The sequence below is a fragment of the Mus pahari genome, chromosome 4 (genome assembly GCF_900095145.1).
Source record: "Mus pahari chromosome 4, PAHARI_EIJ_v1.1, whole genome shotgun sequence".
Taxonomy (NCBI): Eukaryota; Metazoa; Chordata; class Mammalia; order Rodentia; family Muridae; genus Mus; species Mus pahari.
The window spans coordinates 76,600,963-76,626,206 of NC_034593.1; the positions used below are offsets into that span (position 1 = coordinate 76,600,963).

General features: G+C 42.7%; 1 protein-coding gene across 4 annotated transcripts in view; it reads left to right on the forward strand.

Moving 5' to 3' along the window:
• The window catches only part of Sh3d19 (SH3 domain containing 19), a 161,245-nt gene that overhangs the window by 57,168 nt on the left and 78,833 nt on the right, over positions 1–25,244 (forward strand). For all 4 annotated transcript variants that reach the window (XM_029537542.1, XM_021196191.2, XM_029537543.1 and 1 more), the window contains exon 2: positions 14,942–14,981. In XM_029537542.1, coding sequence (XP_029393402.1) covers positions 14,942–14,981 — 40 coding nt within the window. The remainder of the gene's footprint in view (positions 1–14,941; positions 14,982–25,244) is intronic.

Genomic DNA, 25,244 nt, shown 5'->3' on the forward strand with positions numbered 1-25,244 from the left:
ACAAGGATTCCTGGAAATACGCTGTGTCTGCAAAGGCCGATTGGAACATCAATGATGTGGAGAGGTTTGGCTCTTGCAGCCCAGAGTCTAATTAAATTTATTTCAGGCATCTTGTATACACTTGATAGCTGTTTCTTGCATGCCTAACCCAGTGTGTTGGACCAAACGTCTTGTCACAACTAGACAAAGCCAGACTAAAAACTGAATGTATTGGCTTAACAAAACCCCAGTTCTATCAACCCACAGGCTAAGAATGCTCTAGAAAGCAGCTGAGGGCCATAGCCAAGGCTTTCCTGGTGTACTGTAACTTAGTGCTTGTTTTTGCCAAGTGACTTAATTTATGACTTTCTTTAATACGCTACTGTAAAAACTTAATGAAACGGCTTCTATGTGTTGGAGCATGGAATTTTAGGTAACCTAAGTCTGTGTTCCCAGGCCATGGTCACTCATATTTGGCTCCAGAATAAGCTGTCTCTTATTACCTTGGAGGTATAAGCTCTGTTTTTTGTGTTAATGCATGTGCCCGAGACTGGCTTCTTGGGGTCATATGGTAACTCTAGTATTTAGCTTTTTGAAAACTGCTGACTCTTTTACAAAGCAGATGCCCCGTTTTACATCCCCACCAGGAACAAGGAAGGGTTCCATTTTTACCACATCCTGGCCAATACTTTTTATTATCCATCTGTTCACTTGTAGCTATTCTGGTGGGGGTGGAGTAGTAGTATCTCACTGTGTGTTAGCGACTTATAAAAATCCTTTCAGTGCAGTGATGTCTGGTCAGTGGGGATGCTGATGGAAAACTTAAGCCTCTTATGTGGAATCTTTTATTAACTACTTTGTGGATAGGATCTAGCTACGATTTTCTCTTATTTGTACAATATCTATTTCATTTTCTCCTGAATTGCACTTCTCAATTTTCCAGAGCTTTTCTCGGGTTTGTCAGCTTCACCCCAGACATTTTCCCCTGTAAATATTGTAACAAAATCAACAGCTCCAACAGCCAGATGTGATTTGTCACATCTGTAATTATAGCACTCGCGGGGCTGAGGCAGGAAGCACTGTGAATTCAGGGCTAGCCTGCACTACGTAGCCAGTTCCAGCCAGCCTGGCCTACACTTTGAGACTCTATCTCAAAAGCAAAAATAAACCCAAACAGGTACACACAGACACCCCAAACAGATCCATAGCACCCATCTTTCCTCTGCCCAACTTTCTCCTTGGAAGATATTTTTGAATGGAATTTTGGAACATGGGTAATAGCTCTCCTTTTGGACAGTTACCTACTAATGTCTTGGAATATGTTCTGTTCATAGCTTTTCACCAACTATTTCTTTGAGATTCTTAATCCCTCTATTATCTGTTCTGTTGCGTTGTGCTGAGTTAGCATCTCAGAGACAAAAACATAAATGAGCAAATGATGTGGACATCCTGAACTTATTTTCTATGGATCTTAATTTTTATATTTTCTATCTTTGTCTTATGTAAAATCTTGTCACCTTACTTTTTCAGATTAACTTACAGGTCTGTTTATTCTCTTCTTTAGTCTTTTGTTTACAACCAATCCTTCCAAAAGCTACTTCTTTATAAAAATATTTATTTTATTGTATATATTTGTTTGTGTGTCTGTATCATGTACATGCAGTATTTGCAGAGGCCAGAAGAGGCGTCAGCCTCCCTGGGACCGGAGTTACAGATAGTTGTGAGTCACCACATGAATGCTGGGAACCGAACCCAGGTCCTCTGGAAGAGCAGCAAGTGCTAACCACTGAGCCATCTCTTCAGTCTCTCAGAAGAACTATTTGTTCTCTATCTTCTTTTTCTTCATGGTAGATCTTTCCTGTTTTATGTATAGAGATATATAGATAAAATATGCTTTGTTAAATCTGAGAATGCAATTAAAACATCTTAAATATCTCATTCCTAATTTTTTTTCTCTTTCATTGAGAATCGATTATACATTTGGCTAGTCTGCTTTATGTATTGATTTCCTTAGCTGCTTGTTTAATGTTGGTTGAGGGAGCATATTTATGAAAGAAAGAATGAGCTGACTGATTTAGGATGAAGGTTTGTTTTCGAAAGCACTTTCCTCTGATTACAGAGCAGACTGTGGCGATCAGTGTATTAATAAACCATGCCTGTTTCCTGCAGGAGTGCAGAGAAGATGCAGGAATGAAAAACAAATGGTATCTGCACAGACTCCAAGCCTCTTATATGTTATGCTCTGCATCGTTACCGTTGTGTACACACTTGCTCATATATTCAACGTTAGTAACAATGACAAAGAATCTAAAAACACTAGGTAGTAAATGGGAGCTCTTCTCCAAGCTCACCTGCCTGTCATAAGGTGCTCAACTCAAAGGCTCCTGTGTAGTTGGGAGTTTCTGAGCTTAAGAAAACTCAGAGTCTGGGGGAAGGAGTTCAGGACTGTGGATTCAGTCTTTGAGTGACATGCCATCTAATGTAGGGTAAGCATGGCTTGTGGTGAGAGGCAGTTTTGTTTGTACCACGGGTTCATCAGACAAGAGCCCCACCAGCTTTCTGATATAAAGGGGGAAAGCAGGGACTTGGGAGATCTTCAACTCCAGAAATCTCCCCATTTAGTTCTCAAACTAAGTTCTCTGAGACTTTACTTTCTCATCAATAAAACGTCAATGACTTTCACCACGGGGCTTTGGTGAAGGCAAAGAGGCTGCACTTTAAGAATGCCCTAGCACAGTAGACAGCTTTCGGGGCTATTGTGCTGATAAACAGTTCCCATTTCTTCCAGTGGCGTTGTGTGACCTGGGAGCCACAGAAGTGACTCTGTGACGGAGGCCTTGCCCCTCAGCACTGCATTGCTTTGTTGGTGTTAAGCGTTCCTTGGTTTACATTTCTGAGGTCATACCTCCAAATGCTTTCTTTTCTAATCGGAACTATCTGAAGCTTTCGGATGGTGGTACACACTCCATGAGTCGTTCATAACCACCCACTCCCACAAGAAGACAAAAACAGGCAACACTGGCGTTTTAGCTCAGCTTGTTTCTAATTTGCAGATGTGGAGGCCTGTGTATCCCGCTCTTTGTGTCGCACTGAGACTGTGCAAGGCAGCAGGCATTACATACAGGCTTTGTCACCTCTAAGCAGTGAGGCAGGGTAGCGCTGATAGGTAAGGTCTGGGTGGAGGAGGGAGAAGGCAGGTGTTACTTCTGCTCCTGGGAGAAGATCAAACAAGGCTTCACAGCGAACGAACGAACGTGATAGATGTCTCTTAGGCATCTCTTCACACTCAGCAGTACTGAGCACTCACCTTAGGTATCTACACCGGGAGGAACCGCGTGAGCGGCTGAGAATTCTGCCTGTGCTTCTGTGTTCTTCTGAAGGTAGTTCTTTGGATGAAGGTTAACAGACAGGAAGGAGATGGGTGTGCTTCCATCTGTGGGAGGCGGTATGTGTACAGAAAATACATTCTCCATCCCTAGGTAAGATACGTTAGCAAGGCTCATACATGGCTTTCCCTTTTCTTGATTAAAATACATTTTTTTAAAGGTCACTCTAGATTAGAGATCAAGACTGCCCCACTGTGGATAAACATGTCAACTTGAAAATGCAGGTCCCAAGAATTCTTATCCCAGTGGGGAAGGTTTACTTACCAATTGTTCTTTCACTGGAGTCCCTGGTGACCTCCCTTCTCCACAAGGTCACCATCAGCTACCCCACAAAGCCCTGGTGCTTTCAGCTACTCCACAAGTGAAAGCATCTCTTAGCTACACTCTTTCCTAATGTTAGTTTACCTTTCAGAGAGAGTCAGCTATCCAGGAGGAAAACACTAGTGTTACAAGATCACTTAATGCTCAGAGCTTGGGGGCTGGAGAGACGGCTCAGTGGTTAAGAACACGGACTGCTCTTCCAGAGGTCATGAGTTCAATTCCCAGCAACCACATGGTGGCTCACAACCATCTGTAATGGAATCTGATGCCCTCTTCTGGTGGGTCTGAAGACAGCTACTGTGTTTGTGTGTGTGTAAAATAAACAAGCAAATGTTTGTTTGTTTGTTTGTTTTTTAAGAACTAATGGATAGGAGATGGGAAAATGGGGGTTTTGTCTTTAAAGGCATGTAGAGGCTTTGTCTTTTTTTTAACCCTGCCAGCTGAAAGGGCAACAAGTGCCCAGAGTGTTATCTATCCCCGACGCACCTGAAATAACAATCTTAATTTTTGTTTCCTGGGTTCTCATAAACAAAATCTGTACTGTTCTGAAATATAACGGGGGGGTGGATTCTAGTAATTGTACAAAGAGGTAAAATTCTTATATTTAATCTACTCACTCCTTTCTCTGTGTCACTCAGCCTACTCGGGAAAGTGGTTTGAAACTCTTAAGGATTAAGAAAAAAGAATTGTAGACAAGGTTCGGTGGCTCATTCCTTTAATCCCAGTACCTTCGAGATAGAGGCAGGCAGATCTCTGTGAAGTTGAAGACAGTCTGATCTACCTAGTTCTAGAGCAGCCAGAGCTACATGGTGAGACCCTGTCTCAAAATAGCAAATGAATAATACTGATAATTTTTTGAGACTAAAGGAGGTTATGTCATAATGAAACACATTGGGGGAACACAATTATGTAAATAAGGGCCAGGCATGGCGCTGTATACCTCTAACACTAGCAATTTATGGTCTGAGGCAGGGGGATCATAAGTTCCAGGTCACCTTGTGCTACACACAGACACATACACAATAAATAAATGCAACAAAGAAGTATTGTACTGGGAAGCTTGAGTGAGAGCAGCAGGGAGGACTGGGGACACCTGGCCCTGGGCCTGCCTCCATTCCTGCTTCTTCCCTGCATAGCGCTTATGAATGTCCATGTTCCTTCGGTCCCTGCCAGACTCACTATGGGTGAAAGGGGACATGTGAGGAGTGTCTGAAGTGACCAGCATAAAAAAGCTCTGATCACAAATAACCTGATATAATAGCCAGGTGAGTTCAGCAGTCAAAGTGAGCCACTTTAAAGAATTATTAAGCCAGGCAGTGGTGGCGCATGCTTTTAATCCCAGCACTTGGAAGGCAGAGACAGGTGGATTTCTGAGTTCCAGGTCAGCCTGGTCTACAGAGTAAGTTTCAGGACAGCCAGGGCTACACAGAGAAACCCTGGCTCAAAAAAATAAAATAATAATAATAATAATAATAATAAAAAATAATAATAAAAAGAATTATTAAAAAGAGGCAGCCTGCCACCAAATAGCCAGCACCTTTTCCGGTTCATATGGACTGTTAGTAACTTTGTCTGCCATATTTGGTTTGTTTTTCTGAGGACTACTTTGAGGCAGAAAGATAGACAATAAGTGGACTGTTTTTGAACAGAGGTGGTTTTAAAAATCATGTTCATGAAAAGTAAAAGATGCATAGACATTCTCAGATGTATTTTTCAGCAATATCAGATTTATCTGTGAGACGGGTACCCTATAAAGGATGCAGGACAGAAGAGGAAAGGGAGGGCACTGGCTGGTCCCATTATTGCGGGCATTTGCAGAGGCTGACCCTGTAGAGGACCCAAGACTGCTTCTATCAAATACAGTACTTGGGGTAAATGGAACAGACTTGTGTGAAAACTGTAAAGAGCAATGCATGCATGCTGTTGTGAGCAAAGTATCGAGTGGGTGAGATGGAGCAAGCATCCAGATAAGGTGGTTCAGGCAAGATAATGCTCTCCCCTTTCCTCACAAAGAACCATACCCTAATGCGTGGAACTGGTGGCTGTCTCATTCTGTAGCAAAGGAGGATCAATGCCACTGATCAGTTGGTCATCTTATAAATGATACTGAACGATCATCTCTGACCTATGATGGCCATGACTGATATTGAAGACAGTAGGAGAGAAAGCCAGAATCAGAAAGAGGTTTTAAAATGCTGGGACGAAAGCTCAGTCAGTAAAGTGTTTTCTATGTGTGATGGTTTGTATATGTATATGCTTGGCCCACGGAATGGCACTGTTGGGAGGTGTGGCCTTGTTGGAGTGGGCATCACGGTGGGCATGGGCTTCAATACCCTATTTCTAGCTGCCTCAAAGCCAGTCTCCTCCTAGCAGCCTCCAGATGAAGTTGTATAACTTTCAGCTCCTCCTGCACCATGCCTGCCTGGACATTGCCATGCTTCTGCCTTGATGATAATGGACTAAACCTCTGAACCTGTAAGCCAGCCCCAATTAAGTGTTGTCTTTATAAGAGTTGCCTTGATCATGCTGTCTGTTCTCAGCTGCAAAACCCTAACTAAGATACCATATAAGCATCAGAATCTGAATGGATTCCCCAGTGCCCACATAAAAGCCCAACTCAGAGGCATGTGTCATCCACGGTACCAGTGCTTGGGAGGTGGAGACAGGCAGATCGATGGAGCTAATTGGTCAATGAGCTTAGTCAAATTGATGAATTCCAAATTCAGTGAGAAACCCTGTATCAGGAAAAGAGGTATAGAGGACCAGAGAGATGGCTCAACGGGTAAAGATTCTTGCCACCAAGCCTGATGACCCGAGTTCAGTTCTCAAGATTCACAATGTAGGAGAGAACTGATTTCTGCACGTTTTCCTCTGACCTCCACATGCACACTGTGGCACATATATACCCTCAACACAATAAATAAGATATAATAATTATAAAAAGTAAGGTAGACCACAGTAGAGAGACACACTCAGTGTCAACCTCTAGTCTCTGTGCACATGCACACGGCCATACACACAACACACACAGATACATACAAACACACACATACACATATACACATACTATACTATTGGAAGAAGAAACTACAAGCTAAGGAATACAATATTTCAGGAAACAGAAAAAAAGCAAGGAAATGAATAGATACACAATCCCCTTTATTCCAGAAGAAATAATATAAAGCCTTTCAGAAACCTTAGTTTTATCCCAAGGAGATGCACCTTTGACATCTTGCCTCTGCACTAAGAGTTAACACATTTTTGTTGTTTTCCATTAAGAACACAGCAAGAGGAAACTAATAGAAGACTGTTGAAGAAGAGAAAGAAATGTTAGTGTCTGCTTTGTGGAGAGAGTGGCTCTCAAGCCACTTCTAAAGATGGTGGAAGCAATCCTGGCACAATTGTGTGTGCTAACAGCCCCCAACAACCTGGGAAGCTGAGGCAGGAGGATTGTTCAAGCTTAGGAGTTTGAGAGCAGCCTGGACAACATAAAAACACCCCCTTTTCATCTGGGTGTGTTAGCTTGCACCTGTAATCACAACAGTTGGATGACTGAGGCAGGATTATAGAGGCCAGGCTGAGCTACTGAGCAAAACCCTGTCTCAAAAGAGCAAAGCAAGGGGATTGGAGATATGTATGACTCGGTCATTAAGAGCACTTGCTTTACAATGGTGAGGGCCTGCGTTTAGATCCTAATTCCCGTGCCGCAAGCCCTTATGCTCGTGTGCATGCCAGTACCCCAGAGAGGGGGATGCAGAGCCGTGATGATCACTGGGGCTTGATGGCTGCTGGCCTAGCTCACAACTGTGAATTCCAGGTTCAGGGAGAAACCCTGCCTCAAACGAATAAAATGTAGAGTGGGAGAGAGTACACCTGATGCCCTGTACTGGCGGATGCACACAAGCACGCCAGCGCACCACGTGCACAGCCATAAACACACAGATCACATTCATAGCCACCCACATGTATTGTACAGTGCTTGCCTAACATGCATGTAGCCTGGGGTTCTGTCTCTCTTGGGAGGTGGAAGCAGGAGGATCAGAAGCTGAAGGTCATCTTCAGTACATAGCAAGTTACACACACACTGACACACACACACACACACACACACACACACATACATACACACGGCATGCACTCATGCATGGCATGTTCCCTTACAGAAACTCTGTGACATATTCTCTCACTTTTCACAGCTGAGAAAACTGGCTGAGCATAAATGACTAGCGCAGTCATTAGACTAGTGACTCCAGCTAGTTCACTGCTGCCCTCTGACATGGTGGCGGCTGAGGCTTACAAGGTTTTACGGTAGCACAGGCAGGGTGTGCACGGCATCACTGTGTTATCTGTCTTCTTGGGCTGTATGGCATGTCATGATTTGTAGTTTTTCTAAGACCCAGATTTATCTGGCAAGCAAATATGGCAGGATGGGAGAAGAGGCCAGAACCGGAAAACCCGGTCAGTCGGGACACAGCACCCTGACAAAAGCTGATAAGAGCCTGGGAGACTCCCATAGACACAGTGGGTGTGGCTGGAGCAAACAGACTACACAGACAGTGTGCTGCTGTGTAATCAGGAATCCTGTTTTGAAAACTAAACTCCCCTTCTGTATTCATTTCCCCTCCCTGTGATTAAGGTGCTACGTTTCAGTGCATTTAGGGTTTCTAATTAGGATTAGGAAAGGGTAGTAATCTGGAAGTTCAAAGATGTCAACAAGAAATTGATCTTTGCTGGCCTTCGCTGTGGGGAGTAGGGCTCAGTGATAGAGTAGTTCCCTGCTTAGTATGAGCAAGGCCTTGAGTTTGATCCCTAGCATTGCAAAAAAAGAAACAAGTTATTGGAAAACTGGCATTTAGTAGAGCAATACCCCAGTCACTGCAGGAACCCTAACAGTGAAGAAAAGTCACCTTAGAGACACACTGGAGCAAAGCTGATTTAATGGGCGGCAGATGCAGACATCTCTAAGGATTCATGTCTACACACGTACACAGAGAACAATTAATGGGTCCTTAAGAACTATGTGTATGTGCAATGAATTTCTTTTTATTCCATTGTTTGGTGTGTGTGTGTGTGTGTGTGTGTGTTTGTGTGTACATGTGGAAGTCAGGGAACAGCTTGTGAAAGTTGGTTCTCTGCTGCCACCATGGGGTCCCCAAGATGGAACCCAGGTTGTCGGGCTTGACCTGCTGAACCATCCCAGCTCCCTGGTGTGTCTTCTGTTTGTTTGAAGCTTTGAGAAAGCCCGTTAAGCTCTGTATCCCACGTGTCTCTGTAGAATCAGTTTGCCATTTTAAAGAGGCATCAAGCACTCATGAGCCCTGGATGGTTTTGTTCCATCACGTAATAGATGGGTTCATTGTGTTATTTAAGCTGCTTATCATAAATAAAAAGCAATAGTATTCTTGGGCAAGTGTCACCTTGGGTGGCTAATGATGGGGATATAATGTGTATGGAAGATATGTCATCAGGCAGTGTCTTGGTCATGTGCACATCACAGAGACTTACGCAGAACCAGGTGGTATGGAGCAGTCACCAAGGGAAGGCCCTTGCAGTGAAGAGATGCAGTTCATATAAGACAAATGAGGCTGCTATGTGCTGTTTTATAGTAAACTTGTGTTATACAGAGAATATGATCTGAAACAATGATTAGAAGTGTAGGATAATAAATACCTAAACCAGCAAGTCATTATTATGTGCCCTGCTTCATTGCATGTGCTACATGCTCATGAGTGCCATACAGTGGATCTGTTCATAGCAGCATCCTGCAAACATGCATGCGATGTGTTGTACTGTGACAGTGTATAAACAATAGGAACTCCAGGAAATCATTTGGGAGCACTAGTGTATATATAGTCTATTTGAACCTTACAGAGCAGTTTGGCTAATCCTTTTTCAGATATATGTGCTCTTGCATTAATGTTGAATGATTGAAGGATGTGAGTGTGTGGGGGGGGTTGGTCCATGTTTTTGAAGTAACAGAATAAACTGAATGTGGAGGCAAGTGCATGCCTGTCAAACCTACCTACTGGGAAGACTGAGGTGTCATTTGAGACCAGCATAGGCAACATAGTAATTTTTTGTTTTTTTAAACGCTGGGCATGGTGGTAAACTTGGTAGGCATAGGCAGGCAGATCTTGGAGTTCATGACTAGTCTGGTCTATACAGAGAATTTCAAACTAGCCAAAGCTATTTGGTGAGACCCTGTCTCAAAATACACACACACACACACACACACACACACACACACACACACACACACACGTGCGCTCACGCACGCACATTTTAGGTCTAGTGAGATAGCTTAGTGGATAAGCTTGATGACCTGAATTCAGTCTCCAGCTCCCAACACAGAAGAAGAGAACAGACTTCTGAACATTGTCCTCTGACTTCCACACGTGTGTCATGGCATGTGTGTGCCCACACATGTGTGAACAGACACATATCCACATACAGACACATACTATCACACCACATATGAATGCATATACATACTACACACATATACTGCATACACCACACACAAACATACATAACATATACATCATACATACATTGTATACATCATACATACATCGTACACATCATACACACATGCACACACATACACACCATATATATCATACACACACACACACACACACACACAAACAAACAATAGAATACAATTTAAAGTCGAACATATACAAACACCCAAGCCAGAACTTGAACACTCGATGGTAGTGCTTAGGAGTATGATATAGATTTTAAAGATTCTTCTTGGCCGGGCGTGGTGGCGCACATCTTTAATCCCAGCAGGGCAGGCGGATTTCTGAGTTTGAGGCCAGCCTGGTCTACAAAGTAAGTTCCAGGATAGCGAGAGCTATACAGAGAAACCCTGTCTCGAAAAACCAAAAAAAAAAAAAAAAAAAAAAAAAAAAAAGGATTCTTCTTGTCATAGACATTTTGAAACTCTAGTGTGAGTTGTAGGGCAGATCCCCTTCCTACTGCTTCCTACTGTTTCCCACTCTGCTGTGAGTTTATCCTATGTTCATTCTGGAGGTTGAGTCTTCCCCTAATTTCAAAGAACAATATAAGAGCCATCACTTCTGACTGCAGTTACTAAAGCAAGCTCCTCTCTACTCAATGAGGTTTGATTTTTCTCTTAAGTTCAGTGATCAAAGCCGAATCATCAAAGCCTGAATATCTTACGACAGACTCTGCAAGATCTACGTTGGCCATCCCTCTTAAGTTTTAACCAAAGCAAAAGATGACATTTGCATTTGTGTCATCTACATTTCAAAGTGCTTGTCATCTTAGAGTCATGAGTAGGGTCTGTGTGGTCATTCCCCTAAATCCACCCTGGTCAGAGTGGACACAAGTGGTGTACTATCTTAACACATGAACATTGGATCATACGTGGTGGTGGTGGTGGTGGTTTGGATGAGAATGGCCTCCATAAGCATGTAGAGTTGAATAGGTCTCCAGTGGATGGAACTCTTTCAGAAGGATTAGATGTGGTGGAGGAGATGTGGCACTGGGGTTGAGCTTTGGGGTTTCCAAAGCTCACACCATTTCCAGTTGACTCCCTCTGCCTCCTACTTGTGGATCACGATGTAATCTTTCAGCTCCTGCTCCAGCACCATGCCTGCCTGCCTGCTGCCATGCTTCCTGCCATGATGGTCATGGAGTCACCCTCTGAAACTGTAAGACCCAAATAAAGTCATCTTCTGTAAATTGCTGTGATGGTTTGTATATGCTTGGCCCAGGGAGTGGCCTTGTTGGAATAGGTGTGGCCTTGCTAGTGTAGGTGTGTCCCTGTGGGCACTGGGCTTTAAGACCCTTGTTCTAGCTGCCTGGAAGCCAGTCTTCTCCTAGCAGCCTTCAAAACAAGATGTAGAACTCTCAGCCCCTTCAGCCCCATGTCTGCCTGGATGCTACCATGTTCCTGCCTTTATGATAATGAACTGAGCCTCTGAACCTACAAGCCAGCCCCAGTTAAATGTCCTTTATAAGAGTTGCCTTGGTCATGGTGTCTGTTCACAGGAGTAAAACCCTAACTAAGACTTACCTGGAGCATGTTCTTATCACAGCTGTTAGACAGTAACTAAAACATATGTGCTCCATGTCTTAGAACCAGAAGTTGTCTCGAAAGGGAGATGTATATAACCTGGAGTTGTTAATCTGGGTCTTTTTATTTTTAGCAACTCTTCAATGTTATTCATATCATTGCTAAATATACATGAGTCCAGAAACCTGCTTTCTGCCCATACATTCTTTTCTAATTATTTAAAACTTAGAAGTTTTTGAAGAAATGGAGAACATATTAGAAAGTATTTGATTTGAAGAAAGTAAAATTCGTGCTCTTTAAGCACTGTGTGCTTAAAACTAAGATAAAATTTCCATGTTTGATGTCAGTCTGTTCATTGTCTGCTTAAGGTTTTATCCAACTTATTTTTATTGTTGGTAAGAAATTGGAGCCTGAATCTGCTCTCGTGATTTGTTTTGTTCAGTCCTGGCTTTTGGACTGAAATAATCACAATGTATTCCCTGACAGTTGCACAATATTCTTCCCCACTGTGGAAATTGCTTTGCTTAAAATAGAAGTGCATAAACCATAATGCTATTTGAAAAGTACAAACATAAGACTCAGATAAACACTACACGTAAATGCACATGCGAGAGCACATACACACTCCACATATTTATATGCGTTCCAGCTAAAAAAAAATGACATGATCATTAAGTGTGAACTGTGTTTATCTGTGTCCTTTGGGGGAAAAGATCAAAGTGAGGATGTGTGTTTCAATTTATTATTGTTGTTGAAAGTTGAGCGTCTGGGGATATTGTAAACAATGGATAATTTATCTTATCCTCAAATCATCACTGTGCGGTTCGTAGGACTAAGACATTATAAACACTGCATGCGTATTGACATATGAATCTGATCTATAACGCACAGTGAGCTTGTGGGAAACGTCTCAATGTCTTCCAGTAGCTAATCAGGTCATTTTCTTGGATTGTATTGATACTCTGTGAAGGAGGAAGATATTTGTGTTTTCTTAGAGCCGAAAGTTATGAAATGACTGGGATTTCCTGCCTGAACCCAGTGTGAAGGAGAGTTGCGAGTTGCGAGCTATCCGTTTCCTGAGTGGCCACGATCCAGATGTGCAGACTGGTCATAGCACATCTGCCAATCAGAATGGGCCCTGGAGGGAAGCCCTTGGATGCCGAGACTTGTTTACTGGCTCTTAACTCTGTTTCTCCCTCCTCCTGTGTGCTGTGTGCCTTGGAAGATCAGTGGAGGATCCTGCTGGCACATGCCTAGATAAGTAAACTGCAGGGAATCAGGCAGTGACAGCCAGGGCAGAGGTTTAGCTCCTGGCTAGGCAAGGTAAGAGCTGTTGCTTTGTTACCGGAAGAGCTAGCTTCTATCCAGTTTCTGCTTTGCTTTTGTTAAGGCAACAAGCAAGCTAAAGCTAGAAGAATGATTTGTTTCCTCTCAAGATTCAAAGTATACCAAGTGTTACTATGATTTTAATGCCTGACAGTGGAAAGTCTGCTGGTTTTGCTTAAGGGAGGAGTGGAATGAGTAAATTAAGATTTTTTTTTAAAGGTTTTTTTTTTTTTTTTTTTTTTTAAGTCACACCCAGTGTGTAGAAATTAGAACCAGAAACATTACCATTGTACACTTGGAGGGCAGAGCATCTAAACAAACATGTTTTACCATGAATCTACTTTCAACTCGCTCAGAAAACAGTGTCTTACTGTACACTAGTTCTTTGGCTTAAAAAGGCATTTCTTGGGTGGGTGAGATGGCTCAGCGGGTAAAAGTGCTACAGCAGGGAGAGTTCTTGTCATGCAAGACTGCTGACCTGACTGTCTGGTCCCTGGAAGCCACAGCAGGAGGGACCTAATGCCTGTGAAAGTAGTGCAAATTGCATGTGTATGCACCTGCACACTAAACAAGTGAATAAACAAATAGAATTCTTTTTTATTATAAACCCAGTGCAGAAGACAGAACACCATGCCCCTCAGTGTGCCCCACTCCTTCCCTCCCCTTTCCTCCTAGAGTACGATTCTCTCTGGCCTGCTCTACCATCAGTGATATTGGAAGGGATGTTAGTAGCTAACCTTTGCTTTGTCCTTAAATCATTCTACGAAGTTAACACCGATTGAGATGATGTTACAGGAGGGTGAATGTGACAGTGTTCTCATAGGTTCCTTTTAAAGTCTGGTGGAACTGAACTGTGTTTCTTTCTTTCTGTGTGACTTTTGTAAACACTGAGGCTCTCTTCGGTTCCTTTTCTTGTATGGAAACATAAACAAGGGAACAATTGTTACTTGGACTCAAATGAGCAGATTGGATGTTTTGAGTGTCTTGTACATGGGATGGTTTTCAGGTTGATACATAGTATTTTGAAACAGTCTAGACAACTAGTTTTGAGCAAATTAAACCCCTGAACTTTTATACACTGCTGGTTTTCTCACCCCAGACACAGTTGACATCTTAGGGCGTTGCCCTGTACTTTTGGACAATTAGCAGCATCTCTGGTTTCTTTCTTTTTTTAAGGTTTATTTATTTTATGCATATGACTACACTGTGTCTTCAGACACACCAGAAGAGGGCATCAGATCCCATTACAGATGGTTGTGAGTCACCATGTGGTTGCTGGGAATTGAACTCCGGGACCTCTGGAAGAGCCGTCAATGCTCTTAACTGCTGAGCCATTTCTCCAGCCCCGGTTTCTTATTCTTAAAGTTCCTTCCTTTGCTGTTGTAATGACTGGAATGTTTATGTGAACCACATTTTAGCTAACTCTCCACAGAACGTTCTTGAATGTTCTGGATGGGAGGGAGTTAAGGCTGTACTGGTCTTGGTGTGTCTGCAGATGTTGGCAGCTGCTCATTTTGCTCCCTCCCATTCTGTTAGAAGCTCCTGCCAACCATGATTCATGGAATAATTTTTTTAGAGCTGAGTAATCTCTGGCTTTTCAGTTTCCTTACTTTCTTTAGCTAAGTCTTTTTAGTTTTAGCAAAGATCTTCTAAAATGAATAACACTTTCTGAGTAGATTTTACCAACCCATCAAAAAAGTTTTATGTGTCCCCTTTCGACGCCCAGCCCATGTCAGGCAGATCCTCTCAACTCCAGTGAAGAGCTGCAGAAGAAAACAGAGCTGCCCTGAAGTGTCATCTGTGAGACTCAGTGGTGTGGCAGCTGGAATCTACAGCTGCTTTAAAGCCTGTGCTGACGTGTGGCTGTCTCCTTTCTTTACAGATCGCAACGAGCGGCATAAGCCAGAGCATCGTTCTTCCAGGTATGAATTTATAGTATTTAATGGTTCTGCTTAAAGGGTCCTTGTTTGAAAAACTATTTGGAAGCAATGAAACTGTCCCTTTTAGGGTTACTGTTATGTTGAACTCGGTTATGGCAGTCAGAGCCTCACAGAAGAGAAGTCGTTTGTTCTCTGAACAAACCCCTCTGAAGACACTGAGTATGTGGACAGCGTTTCACACTGAGCATTGCTGTCAGGAACAGATCCGGCTGCATAAAGCATTCTCAGTTTCTATCTTTTATAACTTAACTTTCTCAGTTTCTTTCTGTTATAACTTAATTTTATCTCCTCCTTCTAACCAGTATTTTTTTTGGGGGGGGGGGAGGGATTGGTTTTTCGAGACAGGGTTTCACTGTATAGCCCTGGCTGTCCTGGAACTCACTTTGTAGACCAGGCTGGCCTCNAACTCAGAAATCCGCCTGCCTCTGCCTCCCGAGTGCTGGGACTAAAGGNGTGTGCCACCATGCCAGGCTTTCTAACCAGTATTTTAAAACACACATTGCTGTTTTCCTGATGACGGAATTGACACAGACTCTATAGAAACACAGAAGATAGTTTTAGACTTCACTGTTGTGTATGTGTAACTGATGTGTGCATACCATTTGAGAGCACATGCCGCAGCATGTGTGGGTCAGAGGGAGTTCTGTGGAGTCAGTTCTTTCCCTCCACCTTTACACGGGTCCCAGGGGTCAAGTTCAGGTTGTCAGGACTATATTACAAATGCCTTTAGCTACTGAATCAGTTTGCCCCAGGAAAAATTTTATTTTGTTTTGGGTTTTGGAGAAAGGATTTCTCTATGTAGCCCTGGCTGTCATAGAACCATATATATATGGCTGGCCTCAAACTCACAAAGATCTGCTTGTTTCTGCCTCCCTAGTGCTGGGGTTAAAGGTGTACATCACTACATCTAACTTAATTTTTAGAACTACAAAGCATTAAAAAACAAACAAAAACCAACTTTCACCAGCACCAAAGAATAGATCTAAAAATAATTTCAAACTTGAAGAGGTAGAAACTAACTTTGTCTCTTTCTCTTTTAAGTAAGACTTGCAGGCTATTCTAGGTATTTTTATCAAATTTTAGAAAACTTTAATTTTTCTGCTATTACTTTCTCATTATTTTATATATCACTGCTTGTTTTTTTTATTTTATTTTATGGAGACTGATAAAGTAGTGATAGTGCATTCATTAGGTTTAGTGGTAAACTATACCCTATTGCTTTTTGAAGAGGTCAAATCCTAACTTGTATTGAACTTGGTGAATCAAAGTATAAAATCTTTGAAAGGTCCCCTAATTACAGTAGACATCATCTTTCAACAGTTTTCAATCAAATCAGTGAGAGTCTATATGAAGGGAAAACATAGCTGAGTGTCTTTAATATTGGCCTTTCTTCAGGTATAGTATACACATTATAATTTACTTTTTTAAAGATTTATTATTATATCTAAGTACACTGTAGCTGATTTCAGACACACTAGAAGAGGGCATCAGATCTTATTACGGATGGTTGTGAGTTCAAATCCCATGTGGTTGCTGGGATTTGAACTCTCGACCTTCAGAAGAGCAGTCAGTGCTCTTAACTGCTGAGCCATCTATCCAGCCCTATAATTTACTTTATATATGATTGGTCCTGTGTCTTGACAGACATAAGAATTATTACTATACTATTATGTATTTGTATGTGTATTGTGCATGTGTATATGCATGTGTATGGCTGTACATGTATATGAGTATATATAGGTGTGTATATGTGTGGGTGTGCATTTGTGTAGATGGGCATGTGTCAGATGTGCATGTAGGGGATGTGTATATGATGGGGGTGCATGTGGTTGTCCATAAGTTCTGTGACTCTAGAGAACCCTAACTAATATAGTGCCCAACTGAGAAAATCTTGGAAAAAACATATGCTGGGGGTTTGGGTAAGATGTCACATCAAAGTGCTTGCTGCACTAGTAAGGACCCGAGGTGGAGCTCCAGCACTTGTCTTTAAAAAACAAACAAAAACAAAAAACAGACATGGCCATAGGGACCTGTAATCCCAGCTCTGTGAAGGGGAAGACAGGAGAACCCTAGGGATTGACAGCCAGCTTATGATTTGAGTCTTTAAAAAAAAATAGGATAATGGATTTTAAATCTATCTTATTTGTATGATTACATTTAAACAGAAATTCACTTTGTAATCCTGGCTTGTTTGAAACTCACAGAGATCCTCCTGCCTCTGCCTCTTGAGTGCTGAGGTTAAAGGCACATACCACCTTGCCTAGCTGGATATAAAACATATTGGAATTCTTCAAATCCACATAGAAAGGATGGTAGTGGGAAGGAAACATGGCTGTGCAGTGTTGAGTGCAGTGGCTGACTGAGGTGAGGACCATCAGTGGCAGTTAACTCTTCTGCAGAGTTGTTGGGGAGTGGAGACTTGTGTGGCCTTAAAAGATCACCCCATAAAGGGTCCTTAGTTGCATAAGGGGAAGTCACTGCCTTCATCAAGCAGTCACCTTGTCTATCTATCACGGGTTGACAAGAGCTGGGCATTGTGTCTCCAGATGACAGAGCAGCAGCACACATGGCACTTAGATGCTAGTTCTAACAGAGAATGGACTCTGGAGGATAGTGTCTTGAAAAGCACAAAGAGGGGCTAGAGAGATGGATCAGTGGTTAAGATCACTGCTCTTCTAGAGGTCCAGAGTTCAATTACCAGCAACCAGGTAGTGAGTGGCTCACAACCATTTGTAATGGAATCTGGTGCCCTCTTCTAGTGTGTCTGAAGACAGCTACAGTGTACTCATACAAAAAAGTAAAATAAATAAATCTTTAAACACACACACACACACACACACACACACACACAAAGAGACTAGGAGAAAGTTTTACATTAACAAAAAGAGAGCGATGTGGTGGACACCTATAATCCAGCTCTCTGGAAGAAGAGACAAGAGGATTCTGAGTTCAGACCAGTTTGTGCTACATAGTAAGTCTCTGTCTCAGAAAATCCGAAGGCTGGGAATGTGGACCGTTTATCTTGCATATGCAAGAGCTCATATTACAATTAAAAGAGACATTAGCAAATAAATGTGGTCTGTGCATTTGATATTTAAAAATTAAGATTAAAAATATCCCCCACACACATTCAACACCCAAATAAATAAAAGAATAAATTTAAAACAACTCTATTACTTTTTTTTTAAAAAAAAAGGAAATTGGAGAAGTGGCAACTAAAAAGGCTTAAATATGGATTTTATTTGTAAACATTGCTCAGTTGGATAGAGAATAAGAAAGTCATTCTCAGTAAACATATGTCAAACTCTCAGGGGTAGTGTGTTTTATGTGTACAGTCTAGTCTCGGTATAATTCATGGGAGAAAAACAAGGGCAGATGAAGAAGCAGGTGTATCGCAGGAGAACACTAGTGATTTGAACGTAGAAGGAAGGCATATGTATGTGTGAATTGTATTGTTTCTTCAGTCTTTTTATAGCCTTGAACATTTGTTGTGTGTATCTGTAGGCGAGGGCATGTGTGTGCATCTGAATGGATGTCAGCCTTGGGTGTTATTCCATGGTGCATGATTTCTCTTTAAGACAGTCCTTCAGGGCCCCTGCCGCTCACCCCTTACCCTAGGCTGGCTGACCAGATTCACCTGGCTCTGCATCCCCAGACCTGGGCTTACTCACACACCTGGCTTTTGGACGCCTGGATGTTGACCTTGGGTTCTGTGCAAGCACTTACCTACTGCACTGTCTGTCTCCAAGTCCTGACTTGAAAAATGTCAGAGTAGAAAGTAGCATTGGAAAGAACTGCCTGACTGTTCGCAGAAGTCCCCGAAGATGAATGTGACTCAGTGGACAGAACTTTAAGGAGGATGGATCTCTCTACACAATATGAGGAAGAATTTCCTGTCAGAGCTGATCAAAGACAGGCTGCTCTGTGAGCAAATACTGTGACGGGAAGCTAAACTAGCTGGCACTGGGGAGAAAATAGAAAAAGATTCCGCTATAGCGAAGTTGGTCTTCGAGTGGCTTCAGCCCCTGGTTTGCTTGGTAGCTCATAAATATTGGTTTGGAAGATCTCTATTCTGGCTACTGAAATGGAGTTGGATTCAAAGGACATGAGATGACAGAAAGTAAAGATGGCAGGATCATCTGCAAAATATGGTATCGGAGTGACCAGGATCAAGTGTTCAGGGCCTCTGACCTCACAGAGTGACGGATAGAGGGGCTGCTGTGGAGGAGGAGATCACAGAGTGGGTTGGCAAAGTTTGGCCCTTAACTTTGTTTGTTCACTGGGACCCCCACACGACTGTGTTTTAGGCACACTCGATCACTTTCTTGCCTTCTTGAGACAGGCTTTCTTATTTTTTAGAAATGGCCTTTTAAACCTTACTATGTAAGTAAGTCCAGGCGGACCTTCAATTGGAGATTCCCCTGCCTCAGCCTCTCATTACCCCTGGTTCACATTGGCTTCTTTAACTGGACTTTAAGATGCTGGTGCTCATGTGTCAACCATTTCTATGCGTTGCTACTTGAAGTAGAGTGTTTCGCCAGTCCACTGGGCTGCCATCTGCACACAGAGCCATTACTGGCTTTATGTTCTTGAGGGTCAGCATTACCTCCGTCACACTGGACCCTTCGTTCTCTGGGGTTTTGATGGACAAAGCTGTGAAAGAGCGATCGAGCTTTGGCTTAGACCTTCAACCACTTCCTTCAGGACAGTTCTGCCATTGTCTGGATGGGTTCCATGGGATCACTCTTCCTCCGCTAGAGCAGAAATTAGGTCAGCTCAGAGCAGATCCCAGAGTGTGATTGTAGCCTTGAGCTGCCCACCGAGGGTGAGAGTAAAACTGGGGCCAGGTAGACTCATCTCAGTCCTTCCTACTCCAGGGAGATTCAAGATTTGCAGGCTGGATTTCTTTGTTCCCTTTTCACACTAAAGACAAACAAGCAAGCAAGCAAACAAAGAACAAAACCCAGTGTGTAGAGCAGAGCCTTCTTCCATCCTTTTCTCTGATGGTCAGGTTCAATCCCAGCCTCTGGTGCTGCCTGCTAAGACAAGTGAATAGGGTCTAGGTGAGGGTCAGGCTGTCACAGATGTCTCTCTTTAGAATGCTGTGGGGGAAAGGATGGTAAGCATTCTGGTCCGTTCTTCTTGTTGTGATGAATATCCTGACAAAAGGTGAGTTAAGGAAGAAAGGGCAGATTTGGTTTGTAGCTATAGATTACAGCCTGTTGTGTCTGGGAAGTCGGAGCAGCTAGTCACATCACAGCTACAGTAGAAAGCAGAGAGAAACATTTGCACCCACATCACCTGATTGATGATGCTCCCCCATCCAGCTTGCTCCTGTCCTATGTAGTTCAGGTCTCCCTGCCTAGGGAATGGTGCCTCCCAAATGGGCTGGGTCTCCCTACATCAATTAACAATCATGACAGTTCCCTAAATACTTATACATCAATCAACAATCAAGACATCCTGATCTGAGTAGTTCCCCAATTGAGGCTGTTCTCCCAAGTATATTAGCTAATCTTCTGTTGCTTAAAGTTCTAGATAGTTAGGGTTCATAAAGGCAGGGTCAGCATGGCAGATGATGGCAGGCATGGTAGCAAGACAGAAGCTATGAGCTTACATCCTGAAACAGACACAAAGCAGAGAGAGTGACCTGGAGATAGCATAAGGCTTTTTATCTCAAAGCCCACCTCCAGCAAGGCTGTAACCACCTAAATCTTACTCAAACAGCGCCACCAACTGGGAGCCAAGTGTTCCGATGCCTGAGACTATAGAGGGCATTTTCATTCAGACCTCCACACTGGTTGATGGTTGATTCTAGGCTGGCATTATAAACTAACTGTCGGAGGTACTCTGAGCATAGGAGCAGGGCGGGGGGTGGGGGCGTAGGTATGTTTCAAGGAGGGTAGCATAAGAATGACATCTTTAGACAGAATAGGAACTAAAACTTGTACCCACTTGGAGGGAGGGAAAGAATTATGGAGTCATGCCTGATGGTTCGTTTAGAGGCCTGCTTATGCCAGTTTTGTATGTTTGATGTATAAAACCTTTACATGCCAGATAGGTTCCCATTTCCATTATCATGGCTGTTGATCCTAATCCTTAAACTCCTGTAAGGATGGCTCTAACATCAGATGATTCCCAGGAAGTATAGATGGGAAGGATGTCAATCCTGAGCTTTACCCTCTCCCAGGAGTTACTCTTCCAACTGTGTGAGGATGAGACAGGACATAAGCCATAGCAGGAGAGCAACGTGGTAAGGCCCCACTGAGTGAGGCCTAATACGGCGAGCCTTGGTGAAATAGGCTTGACCTAGTTTAGGTAGATTGTTGCCCAGCCGGCCATGTCATTGGGAGAAACACGGCATCCTGCAAAGGATTACCAGCCTCATAATTATTTTTGTTTGTTTTCTTAAATTAAGATCCTCGATGGGTATGCAGCTCCAGGCAGAAGCTGGAGAAGAATTAAACGCGTTCTCCTCGGGCAGAGCTCTCTTTTATGCCGAAGCGATAAATCCTGGGTTTTATTCTTGCAAACTTCAGTGCAGTTTGAAATGTTTATAACATCAGAGCCAGCTGAAGAGGCTGGTGGGCCATCTGGGTTTTTAGCAGCACTTTGTCTGTGGGGTGGGGAGAGGGAGAGTGTCTGATGCAATGGCTAAAGCATCCGACCCAATTTCGGTACATGCTGTTAATCCTAGCTTTGTCTCCTCATGTACAGTGTGAGATACCTACCTGTTCTAGAGGCGAGACAGAATCTTTCCAACATAGCTTCAAAGGGGCTCCATTTTGGTACTGGAGAGGTGGCTCAGCATTCAAGAGCCCTTCCAGCGGCTTTTTCAGAGGGTGTGAGTTTGGTTCCCAGCACCCTGTACACTGGGCCCTTCACAGCTGCCTGTAACTCCGGCTCTGGGGAGTCTGGCGCCCTCTTCTGACCACATACCCACACATAGAAACACACATACTCAGAAATGAAAATTTAAATAAGTCTTTTTAAGAGCTTGAGTCTGTTTCAAAAGATTACCCTAGTTCAAAGTAAGGCAATGGATGAGTAAGACTTTATCTCATTCTAAATGGGTCTCCTGACAGAGTTTAACCAGTGTCTTAAAAATTACAGTTCATTTTTGTATCTTCGCAACAAATGTAATTCTTGGTTATTTGCAAACTTTGCTCACCTTTTAGGGATCCAGGAGCAAAAGTCAATCCATTGTCACTTGGAATAGAGCTGAATAGTACTCCTAGGGGTGACCTTTGTCTTCAGGTTTCATTGCTGTAAAGAGACACTGTGACCAAGGGAACTCTTATAAAGGACATTCCGTTGGGGCTGGCTTACTGTTTCAGAGGTTTAGTTCATCATCATCATGGCAGTATGCAGGTAGACATGGTGGTACTGGAAGAGCTGAGAGTTCTATATCTTGATCCAAAGGCAGCCAGGAGTAGGCTATCTTCCACAGGCAGCCAGAAGGAGGCTCTCTACACCACGGGGTGGAGCTTGAGCACTCCCAAGACCCCCAACAGTGACACACTTCCTCCAACAAGGCCACACCCACTCCAGCAAGGCCACACCTCCTAATGGTGCCACTCTCCATGGGGCAAGCATCCAAACACATGAGTCTGTGGGGCCAAACTTATTCAAACCACCACAATCTTTGAGCAAAAATTTAGTCAGCTCTATTGTTCTCTTAGTCCTAGTAGAGCATGGTTCTCCCAACATAGAAAAGCATTCACAAATACTAATGCAAGCGTTTTCAAATATGTAAAGTTCTTTATAAAACTCTAAGTGAGAGCTCTAGTAGACATCAGATTAAATTTTTATTTGAATTTATAACTTTCTTCCCCAGACATGGCTATTAATAACATCTAGGGAAAAAAGGCACTAGGAAATAGTGTTATAGAAACTAATTAGATAGAAGTGGGAACTGACGATAATATAGAACGCTGGGTCCTGTGGCAATCATTGCCATGAATAGAAGATTAGAAGCTCTTTGTACCACCCCGTGAGCCTTAAATTACAGATTTCAGTGACTTACGGGGACTGAATAACTAGATAATTCATCTCAAATATTTTATCTTCTCCAAGAAAATAATTTACAGCAGCAAAGAAAGAGGCAGCAAAACAAAACCTTTAAATCTACTTTTCAAAAATTATCACGTGAATCTTGATATTCCTAAAGCCTTGTTAAAATTACCTGTCATAATCTCTTTTGAGGCCCATTCAGGAAATTCAATGATATTTTTGTTAAAAAAAAAAAAAAAAAAAAAAAAAACACAAAAAAAAAAAACATGAAGTGATCAAAGCCTTTTTTCAGTTAAAAAGTGGCCAAGGGAAGTTTGAAAGTCAGGAAGGGGAGGCAGATGGCTGTAAGTGATTAAGACAGTGTTTTGTCAACAGTTAGGTCACCAGACAGAATGAGAAGAGCTCGCAGACAGGTAATTATATTCAGTATCTGTGGGATGTAACAGAGGTGGCATTACAGATCAGTAAAAGAATGAGCTGTCAACAAATGGTGCTAGAAACATTGATTATCCAGGTATCAAACATCCATGAGCACCCCTTTGAGATTAGCTGCGAACCTATCAAAGTAGAGAACTCAAAATGGAATGCTTGAAGAAATATGTAAGATAGTCTGTGACTTGAGAGTCCACAGTGATTGTATGTATGTATGTATGTATGTATGTATGTATGTATGTATATGGGTGTTTTGTCTGCATGTATGTGTAGCTTACATTTTTCAAGCACCTTTAATGATGGTTCTTAAATCTTTTAACCTCACTTCTAGGCTACCACCCTCCAGAGAAGGTAGAAAAGAAAGGTTATTAGGACGTGGGGGAAGTGGACCTGTTTAGAAACAGTTCTTTAGAGTAAATCCCATCTGTGTTGTCAGGAAATCAGCAGTTTAGTTCAAAGGTCAGTAGCAACAACTACTGACAAACATTTCACAGTTATACCAGCAGTCCACTTCAGTAGTGTTGGGATAGCAGCGGTGGTGGGAGGACACCCAGGCCCCAGCAGAATCCGCACAACTCAGCAGGAGGGATTAGGACCACCAACAACGCCAGGAGAAGTTCTCAGTTGTGCCTCTGGCAACAAAGCGAAGATCACTGAAGACTTGAGACCGAGAAGCAAGCCCCTCTCACAGTCAGCTGAGTCCCGTTTATATTCCTTCCAAACATCGCAGGTCTTGCCTCACCACTTGAGTCTGCCTTAGCAAAACTCCACTTGAGTGTGCATCAGCTAGCATCACTCTGCCAATCGGCCCAAGTCGGAGGAAGTGGCAAGAAGCTACCAGCACACCACCAGAAGTTTTTTGGTGTGTTTCTCTCTATGGAGTCACCACAAACAGAGCTCAACAACTCATGTAAGGCGAACCAATACATGTGTGTCGTTATGGAAGAATCCTTCATCATGCGTTGCTTCACAAGTCTGCTTTAGCAAACCATCCTTTCACCTGTGTCTGCTTCAGGAAAAAAATTCCTTCACATGTTTGCCCCAGCAAAACACCATCCAATACAACTGACTTCCCAAAGCACCCTTAAGTTTCCATTTCATTTATGTCTTTATGTGCCTAGCTAGAGGAAATGTTAGATCCCCTGGAACTAGAGTTACAGGTGGTTGTGAGCCGCTGTGTGAATGCTGAGAACTGAACCTGTGTTCTCTGGGAGGACAGTCAGTATTCTTAATCTCTGAGATCTCTCCAACTCTCACAGTGAGTTTGTTAGACGCGACAAGTACAAGACATAAAAAGATTAGTAAACTGGACTGGATGTAAAATTTAAATTTAGGTATCTGTGATGTCAGAAAAGTGTCAAGAAGAAAAGTGTGCCCATGCAATACACATAAGTGACAAAGGTTAGGGCCCAAGATAAATTAAAAACTGCATTTCAGAAGAAAAAGAAAAAAGCAACTCTTTTGTCTTTTCTTTGGGTCAAGGAATTCACAAAAGATGAAACTTAAGTAATTAAGAGAAAATTATTTAAAACAGGCATGGTGGCGCACGCCTTTAATCCCAGCACTCGGAAGGCAGAGGCAGTTGGATTTCTGAGTTCTAGGTCAGCCTGGTCTACAGAGCAAGTTCCAGGACAGCCAGGGCTACACAGAGAAACCCTTCTTTCCTTCAGAAAGGAAGGAAGGAGGAAGAAAGAGAGGAAGCAAGGGAGGAAAGGAAGGAAGGAAGGAAGGAAGGAAGGAAGGAAGGAAGGAAGGAAGAAAGAAAGAAAGAAAGAAAGAAAGAAAGAAAGAAAGAAAGAA